General features: G+C 47.4%; 1 protein-coding gene across 1 annotated transcript in view; it reads left to right on the plus strand.

The window, feature by feature from the left end:
• Positions 1-1865: 1865 nt before the first annotated feature.
• st6galnac5a (ST6 (alpha-N-acetyl-neuraminyl-2,3-beta-galactosyl-1,3)-N-acetylgalactosaminide alpha-2,6-sialyltransferase 5a) overlaps positions 1866-19009 on the plus strand; it is a 75554-nt gene continuing 58410 nt past the window's right edge. Inside the window, exons 1-3 of the mRNA XM_078219217.1 lie at positions 1866-1966; positions 14293-14449; positions 16349-16546. Coding sequence (XP_078075343.1) covers positions 1866-1966; positions 14293-14449; positions 16349-16546 — 456 coding nt within the window. The remainder of the gene's footprint in view (positions 1967-14292; positions 14450-16348; positions 16547-19009) is intronic.

Here is a 19009-nt window from a genome sequence, read left to right on the forward strand (position 1 = left end):
TCTTTCTCAGCATCTGAGCTGCAGTCCCTCTGGACATACCACCAACCTGTCGAAAAAATGAACTTTATAATAGTCCCCATAAAAAATAAGAAACAATATATACATATATATATATAGATAGCAATAGCACGCTATCATCAGACACTCCATCATTAGCAGCCATGTTTACAGACCCTAGCAGGCCCGAGGCCTTAGGAATTCCTTCCCCAAACCTCACCAATTTTTCTTGCAAAAGCTTTTGAACACCTGTCCCATTAGCTGCAGAAGTGTCTTGGTGTCAAATGTTGTCTGGGAATGCTCCTGTGAAGTATTTTGCCTTGAGGCATTTAGCTACACTTAACATTCTACATAAATGTGAATCGCTGCTATAAAGGGTAGGAACTGCATGATTCATCCCAGAATCTGTTCAAAAGTCTAACCGATCGACTGAATAAATAATAGGTCACTGTGCAACTCGCACTCTTTCAGATGTTCAAGTTCCATCTGACGGAAAGATAGAAATTCACCCTGTACGGTTAGCCAAGGCGGCCTCCCCTTCTCCTGCAGGATGACGATGTAACACTATATTGGCTGGTCACTTCTCACTTGTAACATCCTGCCTGTTAATCGCCATTGCACCAAATCTAAGCTCCAGCTGAATAGGTAGCACTCTCACTACTGAGGTAGACACTCATGTGTTCAAGTTGCATTCCAAAGACCTAAACACATTTGATTTGATTTGATTTGATTTGATTTATTATTGTCACATGTATTAGTATACAGTGAAAGTATTGTTTCTTGCACGCTATACAGACAAAACATACCGTTCATAGAGAAGGAAAGAAGAGAGTGCAGAATGTAGTGTTACGGTCATTGCTAGGGTGTAGAGAAAGATCAACTTAGTGCGAGGTAGATCCATTCAAAAGTCTACAGGGAAAAAGCTGTTCTTGAATCGGTTGGTACGTGACCTCAGACTTTTGTATTTTTCTCCCGACATAAGAATGTGGAAGAGAGAATGTCCGGGGTGCGTGGGGTCCTTAATTATGTTGGCTGCTTTGCCGAGGCAGCGGGAAATGTAGACAGAGTCAATGGATGGGAGGCTGGTTTGCGTGATGGATTGGGCTACATTCACGCGTTTTGTAGTTTCTTGCAGTCTTGGGCAGAGCAGGAGCCATACCAAGCTGTGATACAACCAGAAAGGATGCTTTCTATGGCGCATCTGTAAAAGGTGGTGAGAGTTGTAGCTGACATGCCAAATTTCCTTCGTCTTCTGAAAAAGTAGAGGCTTTGGTGGGCTTTCTTAACTATAGTGTCAGCATGGGACATCATCAACGGGTTAGATCATAAGAACAGCCGGAGGCCATTCAGCCCTTTGACCCTGCTGCATCATTCAGTTAAGTCATGGTTGGTCCGTTTGTTGGGTTGAAGCAGCTTCAATAATCCCAAAAATTGCCAGCTGCAAAATATTCCAATTTTGCTGTGACTTGCGTCAAAATCTGGCTGCCAGTTAGGCCGATGGGATCTTACAGTCCGGCCAATGGTGCACACTCTGCTGCGGGTTTGCTAACAGCGATGAGTGCATTCAATGGGAAACCATAAGATCCCTCCACCAGCGAGCGGCACGTCACCTCTCATCACCGTGAAACGCAGAGGGAGAGGAAAATCCCAGGCATACTCACAGCTGTGAGAACATTCTCTCTCACACATTTCTTTCCATCTTACTTCCTCCTAGAAATTCAGATCATCTGAGTTTATTTCACTTCCTTCAGTGACATGCGCTTTTATTCTTTCCTAAGATGTGAGGGTCATTGTTGATCATAGAAATCTCATAGAATCATAGAATCTTTACAGTGCTAATTAGACAATGATATAATGATAATGTAACCATGACATCAAGGTCAGGTGAACAAAAATCTCCAATGGGGCGCAACACAGAACAGGGAATAAAGTGCCCAGAGAACAAAGTGCTTGCCATCCTGTCCTGGATGTAAGTTGTTTCGAATAAATAGTTTGAAGGAAACGAAATAGTGGCTATCCACAAGTCACTCACAAAGTGAAACCTCATCAAAGCAAATCTTTTCCTCAGATCACTGTCTGTGTGGGGGTTGCACATCCTCCCCTGCGTGGGTTTCCTCCGGGTGCTCCAGATTCCTCCCACACGCCAAATATGTGCGGGTAAGGTGGATTGGCCATGCTCAATTGTCCTTTGTGTCAGGGGGATGAGCTAAGATCAGCCATGATCTTGTTGAATGGCAGGGCAGGCTCGAGGGGCTAGATGGCCTACTCCTGCTCCTATTTCTTATGTTCTTATGTTCTTAGGTGCATGGGGTTATGGGGATGGAGGCTGGGTGGGATTGTGGTCGGCGCAGACTCGATGGGCAGAATGGCCTCCTTCTGCATTGTATGATTCTATGATACATTTTCCCTGAGTGTCAGGGTGATTAGCAGGGTAAATACGTGTGGTTACGAGGAAAGGGCCTGGGTGGGTTTGTTGTCAGTGGAGGCTCGATGGGCCAAATGGCCTCAAAGAACAAAGAAAATTACAGCACAGGAACAGGCCCTTTGGCCCTCCAAGCCTGCACCGACCATGCTGCCCGACTTAACTAAAACCCCCTACCCTCCCGGGGACCATATCACTCTATTCCCATCCTATTCATGTATTTGTCCAGACACCCCTTAAGAGTCACTATCCTATCTGCTTCCACTACCTCCCCCAGCAGTGAGTTCCAGGCACCCACCACCCTCTGTGTAAAACACTTGCCTCGTACATCTCCTTTACATCTTGCCCCTTGTACCTTGAACCTGTGCCTCCTAGTAATTGACTCTTCCATCCTGGAGAAATGCTTCTGACTATCCACTCTGTCCATGCCCCTCATAATCTTGTAGACTTCTATCAGGTCGCCCCTCAACCTCCGTCGTTCCAGTGAGAACAAGCCAAATTTCTCCAACCTCTCCTCATAGCTAATGCCCTCCATACCAGGCAACATCCTAGTAAATCTTTTCTGTACCCTCTCCAAAGCCTCCACATCTCTCTGGTAGTGTGGCGACCAGAATTGAACACTATATTCCAAGTGCGGCCTAACTAAGGTTCTATAAGGCTGTAACATGACTTGCCAATTTTTAAACTCAATGCCCCACCCAATGAAGGCAAGCATGCTGTATGCCTTCTTGACTACCTTCTCCACCTGCATTGCCACTTTCAGTGACCTGTGTACCTGTACACCCAGGTCCCTCTATCTATTAATACTCATAAGGATTCTGCCATTTACTGTATATTTCCTATCTTTATTAGACCTTCCAAAATGCATTACCTCACATTTGTCCAGATTAAACTCCATCTGCCATCTCTCCACCCTAGCCTCCAACTGATCTATATCCTGCTGTATCCTCTGTATGGTCCTCATCGCTATCCGCAAATCCACCAACCTTTGTGTCGTCCGCAAACTTACTAATCAATCCAGTTACATTTTCTTCCAAATCATTTATATATATTACAAACAGCAAAAGTCCCAGCACTGATCCCTGAGGAACACCACTTGTCACAGCCCTCCATTCAGAAACACACCCTTCCACTGCTACCCTCTGTCTTCTTTGACCGAGCCAGTTCTGTATCCATCTTGCCAGCTCACCTCTGATCCCATGCAACTTCACCTTCTGCACCAGTCTGCCATGAGGGACCTTGTCAAAGGCTTTACTGAAGTCCATGTAGACAACATCCACTGCCCTACCTTCATCAATCATCCTCGTCACTTCCACAAAAAACCCGTTCAAGTTAGTGAGACATGACCTCCCCTTCACAAAACCATGTTCCCTCTCGCTAATGCATCCACTTATTTCCAAGTGGGAATAAATCCTATTTCGAAGAACTCTCTCCAATAATTTCCCCACTACTGACGTAAGGCTCCTTCTGTACTGTAGGGATTCTATGAATTTAGCACTATGGTCACATCACTCCCTAACCTCCTTCCATCAGGGAAATACAAACTGAGTTTATGCACCCACTTCAAGGACAATATATTCTTCCTGTGATGCCTAATTCAGCACTCCAGATGGGGCCTGATTGCAAACTGTAGCATCACTCACTCCCTCCCTCCGCTCCCAGAAGAAGATTGGACAGTGTCTAATGTGGAGAAATGTGAGGACATTGTTACAATCAACTGAGGAGGAAGAGAATTGATCTCCTCTTTGCCTCTTGTTTGACTGCAACAGGGATTTTTTTTCAAACAAAGGCAGTGAATGTTTAACTGTTTACATGCTGTTACTGAAAGATACACACACAGACAGGTTTCTCTGTACATTTTTAAAGAGAAAAGAATAGCATGTATTCCATGAATACCAAAAAGAAGGACTTGGTAGATGATGAGTCTGGGAAAGGATGTGTAGATAGTTTGAGTCATGTTGAGATCAAAAAGGAGAAGGTATTGGGGTTCTTGAGAAACATTAAGGTAGACAAGTCCCCAGGGCCTGATGGGATATACCCCAGAATACTGAGAGAGGCAAGGGAGGAAATTGCTGGGGCCTTAAGAGAAATCTTTGCATCCTCACTGGCTACAGGGGAGGTCCCAGAGGATTGGAGAATAGTCAATTTCCCAGGATGTTGCCTGGTATGGAGGGCATTAGCTATGAGGAGAGGTTGGAGAAACTTGATTTGTTCTCACTGGAGTGACGGAGGTTGAGGGGAGACCTGATAGAAGTCTACAAGATTATGAGAGGCATGGACAGAATGGATAGTCAGAAGCTTTTTTTCAGGGTGGAAGAGTCAATTGCTAGGGGGCATAGGTTTAAGGTGCGAGGGGCAAGATGTAAAGGAGATGTACGAGGCAGATTTTTTACACAGAGAGTAGTGGGTGCCTGGAACTTGTTGCCGGGGGAGGTAGTGGAAGCAGATACGGTAATGACTTTTAAGGGACATCTTGACAAGTACATGAATAGGATGGGAATAGAGAGATATGGTCCCTGGGAGGGTAGGGTGTTTTAGTTAAGTCAGGCAGCACGGTCGGTGCAGGCTTGGAGAGCCAAAGGGCCTGTTCCTGTGCTGTAATTTTCTTTGTTCTTTGTTCTTTTATGTATTGTACCTAACACCTGGCTTAGTTGACTCATCACTCTCCACCTGTCCAAATTCTCCAAATATTGTTAAAAATAGTTGATTCTAGGTTTGTAGTTTACCTGATTGGATTATAGATCGACTACTTCCTTTCTGAGCCAGAGTTCATTGCCCAAAGTTATTACGTCTGATTGCTTAGTCTCCATCCAATTGAATAGCCAGGTGATTGTCGGGATGCTTTGTGACTGAGTCAGGAGATGGCCCATTGACACTCTTTCAAAGTGTTCGTCTCTTCTGGACTGGGTGACTCCAATTTAATGACTTTGGAATTAGTGAGGTGCAGGCATCAACAAGTGGCTTTCAGCCCAATAAATGCATGAACCATTTTCAATATAAAGCATGACTGTATCGCAACATTGAAGTAGAATGATGAGAAGGGAGGCTGAGAAATGGAGAGAACACAACTACATGTTGGAGGAAAAGTCACTAAGCTATAAAATATTAATTTTACAAGTCCTATCAAGTTACCACCAACATGTTTCCTGTTCCACCAGAGGCCCAAACATCCTAGACCACTGCTGCACAAATATCAAACGTGCTGACTGCTCTGTCGCCCGCCCACACTTTGGCAAATCAGACCACAAGGCTGTGCTCCTGCTCCCGGCTTACAAGCAAAAACTGAAGCGGGAGAATCTGTCAAAGAAAGTCGTGCAATGTTGGTCTGAGGAATCAGATGAACACCTGCGGGACTGTTTAGAGTCAGTAAACTGGTCAGTATTTAAAAACTCTGCAACCAGCCTGAACGAGTACAGTAACTGACTTCATTAGTAAGTGTGCAGAAGACTGTGTGCCAAAGAAGCAAATCCATGTGTTCCCCAACTGGAAACCATGGATGAACAGGGATATCACTGCTTGCTGAAGTCCAGGTCTGAGGCGTTCAAGTCAGGCGACACAGACCTATACAAGAAAGCCAGATACGATCTAAGATCATCCATCAAAGATGTCAAAAGACAGTACTGGACCAAGTTAGAGTCCCAGACTAGCCACACCGACCCCCGCCGACTATGGCAAGGTCTGCAAGACATAACAGGCTACAAGATGAAGGCATGTAAAATCGTCGGCTCCAACGCACCCCTCCCCGATGAGCTCAATGCATTCTATGCCCATTTTGAGCAAGAGGTCAGCGATACCATGCCCTCCACCCTGGAAGCCTCGGATGAACCTGTATCTAAAGTCACCATTGCAGATATCAGAGGAGCCTTCTCAAAGGTCAACCCACGGATAGCAACTGGCCTGGACAGGGTACCCAGATGAGCACTCAGATCTTGCATGGACCAGCTGGAGAGGGTATTCGCAGACATCTTCAACCTCTCTTTACAACAATCTGAGGTCCCTACCTGCTTCAAGAAGACAACCATCATCCCTGTACCAAGGAAAAGCCAAGCAGCGTGCCTTAATGACTATTGTCCAGTAGCTCTAACATCCATCATTATGAAGTGCTTCGAAAGGCTAGTCATGACACAAATCAATTCCAGCCTCCCGGACTACCTGGATCCACTACAGTTTGCCCACCGCCGCAACAGGTCCACAGCAGACGCCATCTCCCTGGCCCTGCACTCAACCCTGGAACACCTAGATAACAAGGACACTTATGTCAGACTCCTATTTATCAATTACAGCTCAGCCTTCAACACCATTATTCCTACGAAACTCAGGAGGTTGCAGGTTTTCCCCGTGTCTGCGTGGGTTTCCTCCGGGTGCTCTGGTTTCCTCCCACACACCAAGATGTGCGGGTTAGGTGGATTGGCCATGCTAAGTTGCCCCTCAGTGCCAGGGTGATTAGCAGGGTAAGTGTGAGGGATTATGGAGATAGGGCCTGGGTGGGATTGTAGTCGGTGCAAGCTCGATGGGATGAGTGGCCTCATTCTGCACTGTAGGGATTCTCTGATTCTAAACCTTTGCGAGCGGTGAGAGAGGTTACAGTGAGAACATTAAAAAGAAAGAGGAATTTGCATTTATAACGGTGTCTTTTTCAACATTAGGATGTTATGTGATATTTTACAGCTAAGATCTGGTGGAATGTTTGTAGGATGGATTTGAAAATCACAGAAAGATTGCAAAAGAAACAGTCAGTATCAGAGAGGAGAGGCAGTAATTCCCCCAACATCTTCAGTGCGGACCCTGTGGCCATAGCCGGCGTGCTATGACCATAAATAAATATATGTACCATAACCTTGTACAGCTTATGTAGCCTAATAAATTCTTCCAGTCCTGTCACACTAACATTCTGCTGTGGTGGGAAATCACCCTGAGGTTCTGCTAAGCTCACCAGGATGCTGTGGTTCTGTTCTGCACTTTTCCTGGAAAGGAAATATTTTTAAAACCATTCTCCCACAGTCCGAAAGATACGCTGGTTAAGTTTAAGTTTATTTATTAGTGTCACAAGTAGGCTTACTATACAGGAATGAAGTTACTGTGAAAATCCCCTGGTCGCCACTCTCTGGCGCCTGTTCGGGTACACTGAGAGAGAATTTAGCATGGCCAATGCACCTAACCAGCACGTCTTTCGGACTGTGGGAGGAAACTGGAGCACCCGGAGGAAACCCACGCAGACACGGGGAGTGTGTGTGTGCATGTGTGTGTATGCACGCGTGCATGTGTGTGTGTGCATGTGTGTGTGGGCATGTGTGTGTGTGAGCATGTGAGTGTGTGTGTGTGTGTTCCATGTGTGTGAATGGATGTGTTCCATGTGTGTGAGTGGGATTTTATGGCCTCGCTCGCCCCAAAATCATAAAATCCAGCCCAAGGTCAATGGGCCTTCCCATTGTCCGTTCCTCGCCTGCTCCGATTCCCGTGCGGGGTGGTAAAATTCCGGCGTGTATCTTTGCAGCAATATTCAATAGAGTTATTAAACTAACTTCAAAGTGTTACAATGGGTACCCACATGGGCCCCAGTTATGCCTCCCTTTTTGTGATGTTTTTGTGTTTTCATTTATTTATGGGATGTGGGTGTTGCCGGATAGGTGAACATTTATTTCCCATCCCTAGTTGTGAAGGTTCTAGTGAGCTGCCTTTTTGAACTGCTGCAGTCCATGAGGTGTAGGTACACCTGTAGCGCACCTAGGGAGTGAGTTCCAGGATTTTGACCCAGCGACAGTGAAGGAACGGCGATATATTTCCATGTCAGGATGGTGTGTGGCTTGGAGGGGAACTTGCAGCTGGTGGTGTTCCCATGTGTCTGCTGCCCTTGTGGTAGGTTTGGAAGGTGCTGTCGAAGGAGCCTTTATGAGATGGTGCACACTGCTGTTACTGTGCACCGGGGTGGAGGAAGTGAATGTTGGGGTTGGTGGATGAGGTGCCAATCAACTGGGCTGCTTTACCCCGGATGGCATTGAGCTTTTTGAGTGTTGTTGGAGCTGCATTCTTCCAGGCAAGTGAAGAGTACTCCATCACACTCCTGACTTGTGCCTTGTAGATGGTAGACAGGCTTTGGAGAGTCAGGATGTGAGTTACTCGCCGCAGAATTCCCAGCCTCTGACCTGCTCTTGTAGCTATTGTATTTATATGGCTGGGTCCAGTTCAGTTTCTGGTCAATGGTAACCCCCCAGGATGTGGATAGTGGGGGATTCACTGATGGTAATGTCATTGAATGTCAAAGGGCGATGGTTAGATTCTCTCTTGTTGGAGATAGTTATTGCCTGCCATTTCAGTGGCTCCATGCTACTGGCCAATAATCAGCCCAAGTCTGAATGTAGTCCAGGTCTTGTTGCATACACTTTTGATGATAAACAATAGTCACTAAATTAAACAAAAATGACAGGGACTGTAGCTAAAAAAAAGTCAGAAGGAAACTTAACCAATTAAAATATTCCCGGGGGGTGGGGGGGGGGGGGGTGATGCACTCCAGACCCCACAATGTCCATTGGCATGGAAGGTCTAAGTGTGCCAGCGGGCACTGCGTGCTGCCTCAGCAAGGCCACACAGTGACGAATGTAGCTGTGGTAAAGGGCCAGGCAGTCGGGTCGGACGTCCCCTCGACCGCCTGAACTTATTAATGGCTGACTCGGACAGGCCCAGGAGCAGAGTTACCAAGGCGGTCAACCTCCCTCCTTGCGCCCACCCCCTCTCCCCCGGCATCCCCGCCTGGTGAGCGAAGATTAGGAGCGTGTGGGGCTGAAGTGCAACCAAAGGTTGAGGAGCAGCCCCTTCAAATAACTAAAAAGGGGCAGCAACCTCGGGCAATCTACATCGATACGATGCAGAGAAGGCCAAGCTCTTGCTGCCAATGGCACAGACTGTTTCAGTATCTGAAGAGTCACGAATGGTGCTGAACATTGTGCAATCATCAGCCAACATTCCCACTTCTAACCTTATGATGGAAAGAATGTCATTGATGAACGGGGAAAACTCTTTCTTCTGGTGCTACTCTGGCTCCCTCCCATCTCCTGTTTTCTGGGACACTGATGACTGTTTCTCTGCCTTGTTCACCTCTCACTCTGAGGTGGAAAACTTCAGCAACTATTCCATCCTCTTCTCACCTTCTCCTCCCCTGATTCTTCCCTTCCGTTCTTCAACTTCTCTCTTTCCATTTCTGTGGATTGGGCTATTCACAAAGCTTCATTATAATCCCCGTGAACCCACAGCCACCTTGCCCACACTTCCTCATTCCCGACACCCCATTGCAGGATTCCATTCTATTCTCCCCAATGCCCAGTTCTGATGATGCAATCTTCCATCCTATTGCTTCTGATACATGTTTCTTCTTCTTCAACCAAGGATTCACCCGCACTGTGGTTGACGGGACCCTCACTGTGGTTGACAGAGCCCTCACCCATGTCCCACCCATTTCCCACACTCTTACCCCTTCCCCTCTCTCCCAGAATTATGAAGGGGGTTCTCCCTGTACTCACCTTCCATCCCACCAGCCTTTGTGTTCAATGGATCATCTTACATAGAAACTAGAAGCAGGAGTAGGCCATTCAGCCCTTCGAGCCTGCTCCGCCATTCACTTTGTTCATGGCTGATCATCTAATTCAATATCCTGATCTCCCTTCCCCCCATATCCCTTGATCCCTTTAGCCCCAAGAGCGATATCTAATTTCTTCTTGAAAACACACAATGTTTTGGCCTCAACTACATTCTGTGGTAATGAATTCCACACATTCACCAACCTCTGGTGAAGAAATTTCTCCTCACCTCAGTTCTAGAAGGTTTACCCCTTATCCTCAAACTATCACCCCTAGTTCTGGACTCCCCCACCACCGAGAACATTCTTTCTGAATCTACCCTGTCTAACCCTGTTAGAATTTTATATGATGAAAATCTTCTGCCATTACAGCCACCCAATCCAGCATGATACCGTGACCAAAAATATCCTCCCCTCCCCTCGCTGTCACGACTCCAAGGGGTCATTCCCTCCATGCTACCCTGGCCTAGTCTTCAATTGCCCCAACACCCTCCTCATCGTCCAAGCAACCAAACTACCCTTCTGGGTGGAGCAGTGCTTTAACGTACTTCTTTGAACTTAGGACGCTGCATTTAGTGCTGACAATGTGGTCTCTCCTACACTAGATCACAAAACCACAGAATACTACAGTGCAGAAGCGGCCCTTCGGCCCATCGAGCCTGTACCGACGCACAAAAGGCCCTGACCTGCCCACCTAATCCCACTTGCCAGCATTTGGCCCATAGCCTTGAATATGACTGAAAGTTACACTCCAGAGACCAAACGCAGATTGGGTGACTGATTTGTCGAACACTTCTGCAAACATGTCCCTGACCTTCGGTGACCTGTCATTTTAATTCTTCATCTTGCCCCTCACACTGGCATCCCAGCCTTCGATCGGCAGCTCTGTCACAATGACGATGGAGGAACACCATCTTATCTTGAAATTGGGCACTTTGCAGCCTTTCAGACTCCCCATCGAGTTCAACAATTTTGGATCATAATCTCTGCTCCCCCCCACCCCCTCCCCCACCACCGCCATTTTGTTTCTTTTGTTTCCATGTTTCTTATTTTTGATTTTAGTCAGCAGCGCACCTGCCCTGGGCACATCTTTGGTTTCTTTGTTTATTTCCCTGCTCCAACTTTGACCTCGTCAGCCTATCTTGTCTTTGGGTGTCGCTGGCTGGGTCACCATTTATTGCCCATCCCTAGTTGCCCCTTGAGAAGGCGGTGGTGAGCTGCCTTCTTGAATCACTGCAGTCCATGTGCTGTGGGTTGACCCTCAATGCCATTTGGGAGCGAATTCCAAAATTTTGACCCAGCGACTGCGAAGGAACGGCGATATATTTCCAAGTCAGGATGGTGAGTGGCTTGGAGGGGAACTTGCAGGTGGTGGTGTTCCCATGTATCTGCTGCCCTATCCTTCTAGATGGAAGTGGTCGTGGGTTTGGAAGATGCTATCTAAGGATCTTTGATGAATTGCCATTGTCTGCCATTCGCTCTCTCCTGTTCTCCTGCCTATCACAGACCAACCTTCCTCCTGTCCTTATCTCGCCCGTCCCTATCTCAAAACCTGCCAAACTTCTAACTTGTCCCACTTCCAATCAAAGGTCACCGACCGGATTTGATTTGATTTGATTTATTATTGTCACATGTATTAGTATGCAGTGAAAAGTATTGTTTCTTGCGCACCATACAGACAACGCATACCATTCATAGAGAACGAAAGGAGAGAGTGCAGAATGTAGTGTTATAGTCACAGTTAGGGTGTAGAGAAAGATCAGCTTAATGCAAGGTTGGTCCATTCAAAAGTCTGACAGCAGCAGGGAAGAAGCTGTTCTTGAGTCGTTTGATATGTGACCTCAGACTTTTGTATCTTTTTCCCGATGGAAGAAGGTGGAAGAGAGAATGTCCGGGGTGCGTGGGGTCCTTAATTATGCCGGCTGCTTTTCTGAGGCAGCAGGAAGTGTAGACAGAGTCAATGGATGTGAGGCTGGTTTGCGTGATGGGATTGGGCTACATTCACGACCTTTTGTAGTTCCTTGCGGTCTTGGGCAGAGCAGGAGCCATACCAAGCTGTGATACAACCAGAAAGGATGCTTTCTTTCTCCCTGAGATGTTGGGCTGGATCTTCCGACCGCGAGATCTCCCGTTCCCATCAGGTGCGAAGAACAGGAACCTCCATTGACAGTGGTGGGACCAGAAGATCCTGCTGCAGGGGGATGGGGTAGGGGTAGAGGGTGGATAATCTGCCCAATAACTCTGTTCCTCTCTCCACAGATGCTGCCTGGATAGCTCTTCCAAAGTGTTTTCATAGGTGTGACGGGCCGAATGGCCTTCTTTTCTACTGTCAATGATTATGATTCTAACAACGTTCCATTTCATCCTGTATGCTTTGGTGAATTACCACTTCATGCAATATTCAAATAACAACTTCAGTTTCAAGACCCTTTTCCAAAATACCATATCCAAGTTGAGGAGGAAAATCTGGTGACAAATCTCTCCCTCGCCACCTTCCTTAGACTTCTCCCTCCCTATCTTAAGAACTAAAGGTTGAACTTACATCTACATGGGCGGCACGGTGGCACAGTGATTAGCACTGCTGCCTCACAGCGCCAGGAATCCAGGTTCAATTCCGGCCTCGGGTCACTGTGTGGAGTTTGCACATTCTCCCCATGTCTGTGTGGGTTTCCTCCGGGTGCTCTGGTTTCCACTCACAGTCCAAAGATGTGCGGGTTAGGTGGATTGGCCATGCTAAATTGAGCCTGGTGTCAGGGAATTAGCAAAGTAAATATGTGGGGTTATGGGAATGGGGCCTGGGTGGGATTGTGGTCGGTGCAGACTCATGGGCCAAATGGCCTCCTTCTGCACTGTAGGATTCTATGATACACAGCACCTTTCACATCTGCATCCAAAATGGCTTCACAGCCAGTGAAATGAAATCAGAAGTGTTGCGAGCCTTTTGCGCACAGCAAGATTCCACAAACAGCATAGTGATAATGATAACCTGTTATAGTGATATAAATTGAGGGATAATATCCCACCAGGGAGAAGGCCCCTGCTCTGCTCTGAATTAATGCCATGGGATCTTCTCTATTCACGGAGAGGACAGGCAGTCCCTCTAGTCAATGTTTCATTGGAGAGGCGGGTTCGATTCAGAAAGCATGCAGTCATAGAATCATAGAATCCCTACAGTGCAGAAGGAGGCCATTCTATGAATACCTTCCATGAATCGAAATGTGGATGATGAGGCTGCGTTGGGATCTGCAGACCATATGGCACATGGGGCATTTGTTGTCCTGTGGGATGCTTGGTCATGTGTTATCAGTTTGGTTCATTCTTTCTTCCACTTTCGCTTTTAGGAGCATAAGAAATAGGAACAAGAGTAGGTCATTCGGCTCATTCGAGCCTGCTCTGCTATTCAATGTGGCCATGGCTGGTCCCCTATCTCAACACCATACTCCCACGCTCTCTCCACACCCCTTGACAGAGACTAGATTTAGAGACTAGAAATCTATCTATTTCCTTCTTAAATATATTCAGTGACTTGGCCTCCATAGGTTAAGATGAGGTTTCTCCTCATCCCGGCCCAAATGGTCTACCCCGTATCCTGAGAAAGTTCTAGACGTCCCAGCCAGAGGAAACAATATCCCTGTATCCAGTCTGTCCAGCCCTGTCAGAATTTTATACGTTTCAATGGGGGGAGGTGATGGCCTAGTGGTATTATCACTAGACTATTGAACCAGAAATTAAGCTAATATTCTGGGGACCCGGGTTCGAATCCCACCACGGCAGATGGTGGAATTTGAATTCAATAAAAATATATATCTGGGATTAAGAATCTACTGATGACCATGAAACCATTGTCGATTGTCAGAAAAACCCATCTGGTTCACCAATGCCCTTTAGGGAAGGAAATCTGCTGTCTTTACTCGGTCTGGCCTACATGTGACTCCAGAGCCACAGCAATGTGGTTGACTCTCAACTGCCCTACAAGGGCAACTAGGGATGGACAATAAATGCTGGCCAGCCAGCGACGCCCATGTCCCACGAATGAATTTAAAAAATGAGATCCCCTCACATTCTTCTAAACTCCAGTGAATACAGGCCCAGCCAACCCAATCTCTCCTCAAACGACAATCCAGTCATCCCAGGAATCAGTGAACCTTCACTGCACTCCTTCCAGGGTAACTATATCCTTTCTTAGTTCAGGAGACCAAAACTGCACACAATATTCCAGGTGTGGCCTCACCAAGGCCCTGTACAGCTGCAGTAAGACATCCTTGCTCCTGTACTCATTCCCATTTCATTTTGTGGTTGTTAGGCCAGGAATTGATGCCGACGTTACGTTTCCTTTGAGCGCAGACAGGGGAATAAAAGGTTGGGGAGTCAGGGGAGGATCTGAGGTGCCATCGTTGGTGATAATGAAAAGATTTATACATCAGAAAAATGCTGCGGGTGCTGGAGATCTGAAATCAAAAGTGAAAGTGGTGGAAAATCTCAGCAGGTCTGGCGGCACCTGTAGAGAGAGAAACAGAGTTAACATTTCGAGGTCATCGATCCTTCATCACTGACATTTATACGGACTGCAGCGGGTTCAAGAAGGCAGCGTACCACCAACTTCTGAAGGGGCAATTAGGGATGGGCAATAAATCCTGGGCCTGGCCAGCGATGCCCACCTCTCTCGAATGAATAATTTAGAAGAAATTCCACCAATTCCTGTTTTAATTATATCTGCACTTCTCCTGGTGACCTCTCCCAGCAGCCTCTGGTAACATTGCTGATATAATGGGGTGTTTTGCAATGCAAAGTATCTCCTAATGCAGCCAGTGGTAGTCTTTTGAAGATTCCTGCTGAAGTTAAATCAAATTCTCCACCGTTGCGGTGGCAACAAAATGATTTTCCTTTATTTTTGCTTTCCCCGGCGGAGAGTTGCCTCCCCCCCACCCTGCTTCAGCGATCAAACCAAGAGGGGCAAGACAGGAAATTTTGAATTTTAAAAAAAAGCAGAACGTGCTGGGAATACCCCAGCAGAACTGGCAATATCTTTGCCTTTGGGGGGAAGGGGGGGGGGGGGGGTGGGAGATGTGGGGGACGGGGAGCGGGGGAGGGGGCCGGGGTTGGGGGAATGGGGGCTGGGGTCGGGGATTAACATCCCAATTCCGAGTCTTGGATTGAGTGAAATCTATTTTTCAGAAAACTGGGTGCTCCAGTTTCCTCCCACAGTCGAAAGACGTGTTGGTTGGATGGATTGGCCATGCTAAATTGCCCCTTAGTGTCCGATGATATGCTGGTTAGGTGGATTGGCCATGCTAAATTGCCCCTTAGTGTCCCATGATATGCTGGTTAGGTGGATTGGTCATGCTAAATTGCCCCTTATGCTGGAATTTTACCGGCATGCCTGCCCGAGGTTCATAAGATCCTGCCCGAGGCCAATGGAGAATGCCGTTCTGTGAGCCTCGCCCGCCCCGATTCTGGGGGGGCGTGCTGGTAAAAATCCGGCATTAGTGTCCAAAGGTGTGTATATTAGCGGGGGGGGGGTTTAGTGGGGTAAATGCGTAGGGTTACGGGGACAGGCTGAGGTGGAGGTCCTGGGTGGAATGCCCTTCGGAGAGCTGGCACAGACTCGACGGGCCGAATGCCCTCCTTCTGTGGGGATTCGACAATTCTATGAAATGCCTGCAATCTGCAGGCAAGGGGCAGCGCAGTGTGTGGGGAGAAAGGGAAGAGGCAGGTTGAGATGTGACTTATACTGGGGGGGAGGGGTGGGGGGGTGGGGCTGGGTGGAGGTTACTTTGAACAGGTCGGGCACTGGGACCCCGCGGAGTCCTCTCGACTCCCCAAGTCCATAGTGTTGAGTGAGTCTGCAGTATAAAAGGTGGAGAGAAAGAGAGAGAGGAGCAGTCAATGTGATATTCCCAGCCTAGGAGAAGGAGAGGCATTGCTGTCCCTCACATCGAGGGTAACCTTTGCAGAATTCCCTGCCTGAATGGGGAAGCAGGGTGGAAAAGCAGAGCTGGTGGAGATGTCCAGGTAGAGAGAGAGAGAAGGGGAGAGAGAAGGAAAGAGAGAGATGATAAGCCAGGATCCAAGCAGCAACATGAAGACACTGCTGGTAATTCCCATTTACATTCAGAGAAATGTCTTGACTATTTGTTACTTGCTGTTTGGGTGCTAATTGCCAATTTTAACTGCAGCATTGCAGAAGCAGCTAAATTAACGAATGCAACTTTTACTGTCAAAAGCAAAATAATAATTGAACTCACTTTGCATTCTCTTGTCTGTGCCAGTAGTGGGGAATTTTTTAAACACGCTTTTTTAACATTGCAATTTCCTCTCTGCTTGTCTGTCTGTGTGTTTTGTTCTTGTTGTTTATTCAGCGGCATCTGCTCGGAGTGTTTCTGGCCATTTCCACTTGTGGGACATTGCTGCTTCTGTACAGCTCCAGCAGCGATCGCGGAGTTGGTCCGCTAGTGCTGCTCAGCGCAGAGGGCAGGAGGAGAAGAGCCACAAACAGGAGCCTGCAGCCCTCCCCACTGCCTCTACTCAAGGGATACATCAGTCTGATCGACCACCAGGTGAGGGGAGAGAGAGGATACAGCAGGGGAATGGGGGCTCCCCTCTGTGTGTGCCTCTCTGTGTCCCTGTGTGTGTGTGTGTGTCTCTGTCTGTCTCTCTGTGCCCCCGTGTGTGTGTCTCTCTGTGCCTGTGTGTGTCTCTGTCTCTCTCTCTCTCTGTGCCCCTGTGTGTGTCAAATGTCCAGTTCAATATTTCAACCAACCACACCTCCACCCAGCAAACTCACTTCACTGGAACATCAAACTGGGAAGTAATCTCCACCCCCAGAAAAATAAGAGACAGTTCAGGATGTCCTAATCTCTCTCTTTCCTTTTCCATTTTCACAAGAGCAGTTCTGATTATTCTAACTCTTCATTTTTCCCAAGATTTACAGCTCCACCAACCCCACCTCCCCCCCCCCCCCCCCACACTCTTGTGGGGGATCACATCCATACACCAGTGAGGGATTCTTACTCCTAAATTGCAATCTCAGTAGTTGGCACTGCTGTCTCACAGTGCCAGGGATCCAGGTTCGATTCGAGTGACTGTCTCTCTCTGTGTGGAGTGTGCACGTTCTCCCCGTGTCTGTGGGGGTTGGGTGGATTGGCCAAGGTAAATGCACGGAGTTACGGGGATAGGGCAGAGTGGCGAGCCTGGGTGGGATGTGCTTTTGGAGAGTCTTGTTGGGCCAAATGGCCTCTGTGGGGATTCTATGGTATCCTGTGATTCTATTCTGTGTTAGAAAATCAGTAATACGATCAGTTCCATTTGAAGATATGATGCAGCCAGTTTTTGACATTTTTGACTGTTTTCTTTTCCATAATGAAAAGGACTCCACGCTGTTATGTGAACGGGTGAGAGATTGTTGCATCTTTTTTTAGTGGTTCATGAGATGTGGGTGTCGCTGGCTGGGCCAGCTTTTATTGCCCATCACTGAGAACATTTTAAGAGTCAACCATACTGTTGTGGCTCTGGAGTCACATGTAGGCCAGACCGGGTAAGGACGGCAGATTTCCTTCCCTGAAGGACATTGTTGGTTGTCATAAGAAAAAAACAATGTTTACATGGCTGTCATTCGACTCTCAATTCCAGAATTTGAATTAAACCGTCTGCCATTGTGGGATTTGAACCTGGGTCCCCAGAGCATTACCTTGGAGCTCTGACTAAGGGTCATCCAGACTCGCAACGTTGGCTCTCTTCTCTTTCCACAGATGCTGTCAGACCTGCTGAGTTTCTCCAGCATTCTGTTTTTGTTTCAGATTCCAGCATCCGCAGTATTCTGCCTTTATCTCTGGATTACTAGCCCAGTGACAATACCATAAAGCCACTCCTTCCCTGCAGAGAGGACTAAGGGGTGGGATTTTTTAAATAGAATCCCTTCAGTACAGAAGGACGGCATTCAGCCATCGAGTCTGCACCGACCATAATCCCACCCAGGCCCTATTCCCGTAACCCCACTTATTTACTCTGCTAATCCCCTGACACTGGGATCAATTTAGCATCAACCCAACCCACACACCTTTGGATTCAATGTAGTCTTCAGAATTGTGGGAGGATTCCGTGAAATCTCCCACAGTGGTAAAGCTGTTTCCAAAGAGGGAAAAAAAAATCTAAAAGTGGCCACTGGCAGGGAGGGTCAGTAACGACAGCACGCAGATTTAAGAAAATGTAAAGATCCACAGGGAAGGTGAGATTTTCTTTTGAATAAAGATGTTGCGTGTTCTGATAACCAGGAATGCACTGAATAAAAAAAAAATGGTGCTGGATACAGAATTGATAGGAACTTTTGAAAAGGAAAGGAAACCTTTTGGGTGTTGGAGACAAGTTGCTGTGACAGAGTGTCCTCGGGAATTGATAGAGGGTGGAATTTTCCTGTCCCCGTTACGTGTCCGGTCACAGGCGGGACACGGACCATACAAAGATTTGTTGATCTCGTGTGAGATTTTCCAGCTCTTGGCGAGTGTGACTGCAAAATCCTGCCCAGAGTCATACAACACAGGCCCTTCAGCCCATCATGTCTATGTTGACCATCAAATACTAATCCCATTTACCAGCACTTGATCCAAAGCCTGCCATGCCATGGCAATTCAGATGCTTCTTAAAGGTTGCGAGAGTACCTGCCTCCACCACCCTCTGAGGCAGCGTGTTCCACATTTCCATCACCCACTGGGTGAGAATGTTTCCTCCGATTCCCTTCTACACCACTTACTACTCCCCTTTAACCTATGCCCTCTGGTCCTAGATACCTCTGCCATGGGGAAAAGATTCCAACAATCTATGCCTCTCGTAATTTTGTATACCTCAATCAGATCCCCCCTCAGCCTTCTCTGTTCCAGGGAAAGCAAACCCAGCCTATCCAGTCTCTCCGAGCTAAAACTTCCCTTTCTAGGCGACAATCCTGGTGAATCTCCTCTGCACCCTTTTTCGTGCAATCACGTCTTTCCCATAATGTGACGACCACAACTGCACACAATACTCCATAT

The sequence above is a fragment of the Mustelus asterias genome, chromosome 8 (assembly GCF_964213995.1).
Source record: "Mustelus asterias chromosome 8, sMusAst1.hap1.1, whole genome shotgun sequence".
NCBI lineage: Eukaryota > Metazoa > Chordata > Chondrichthyes > Carcharhiniformes > Triakidae > Mustelus > Mustelus asterias.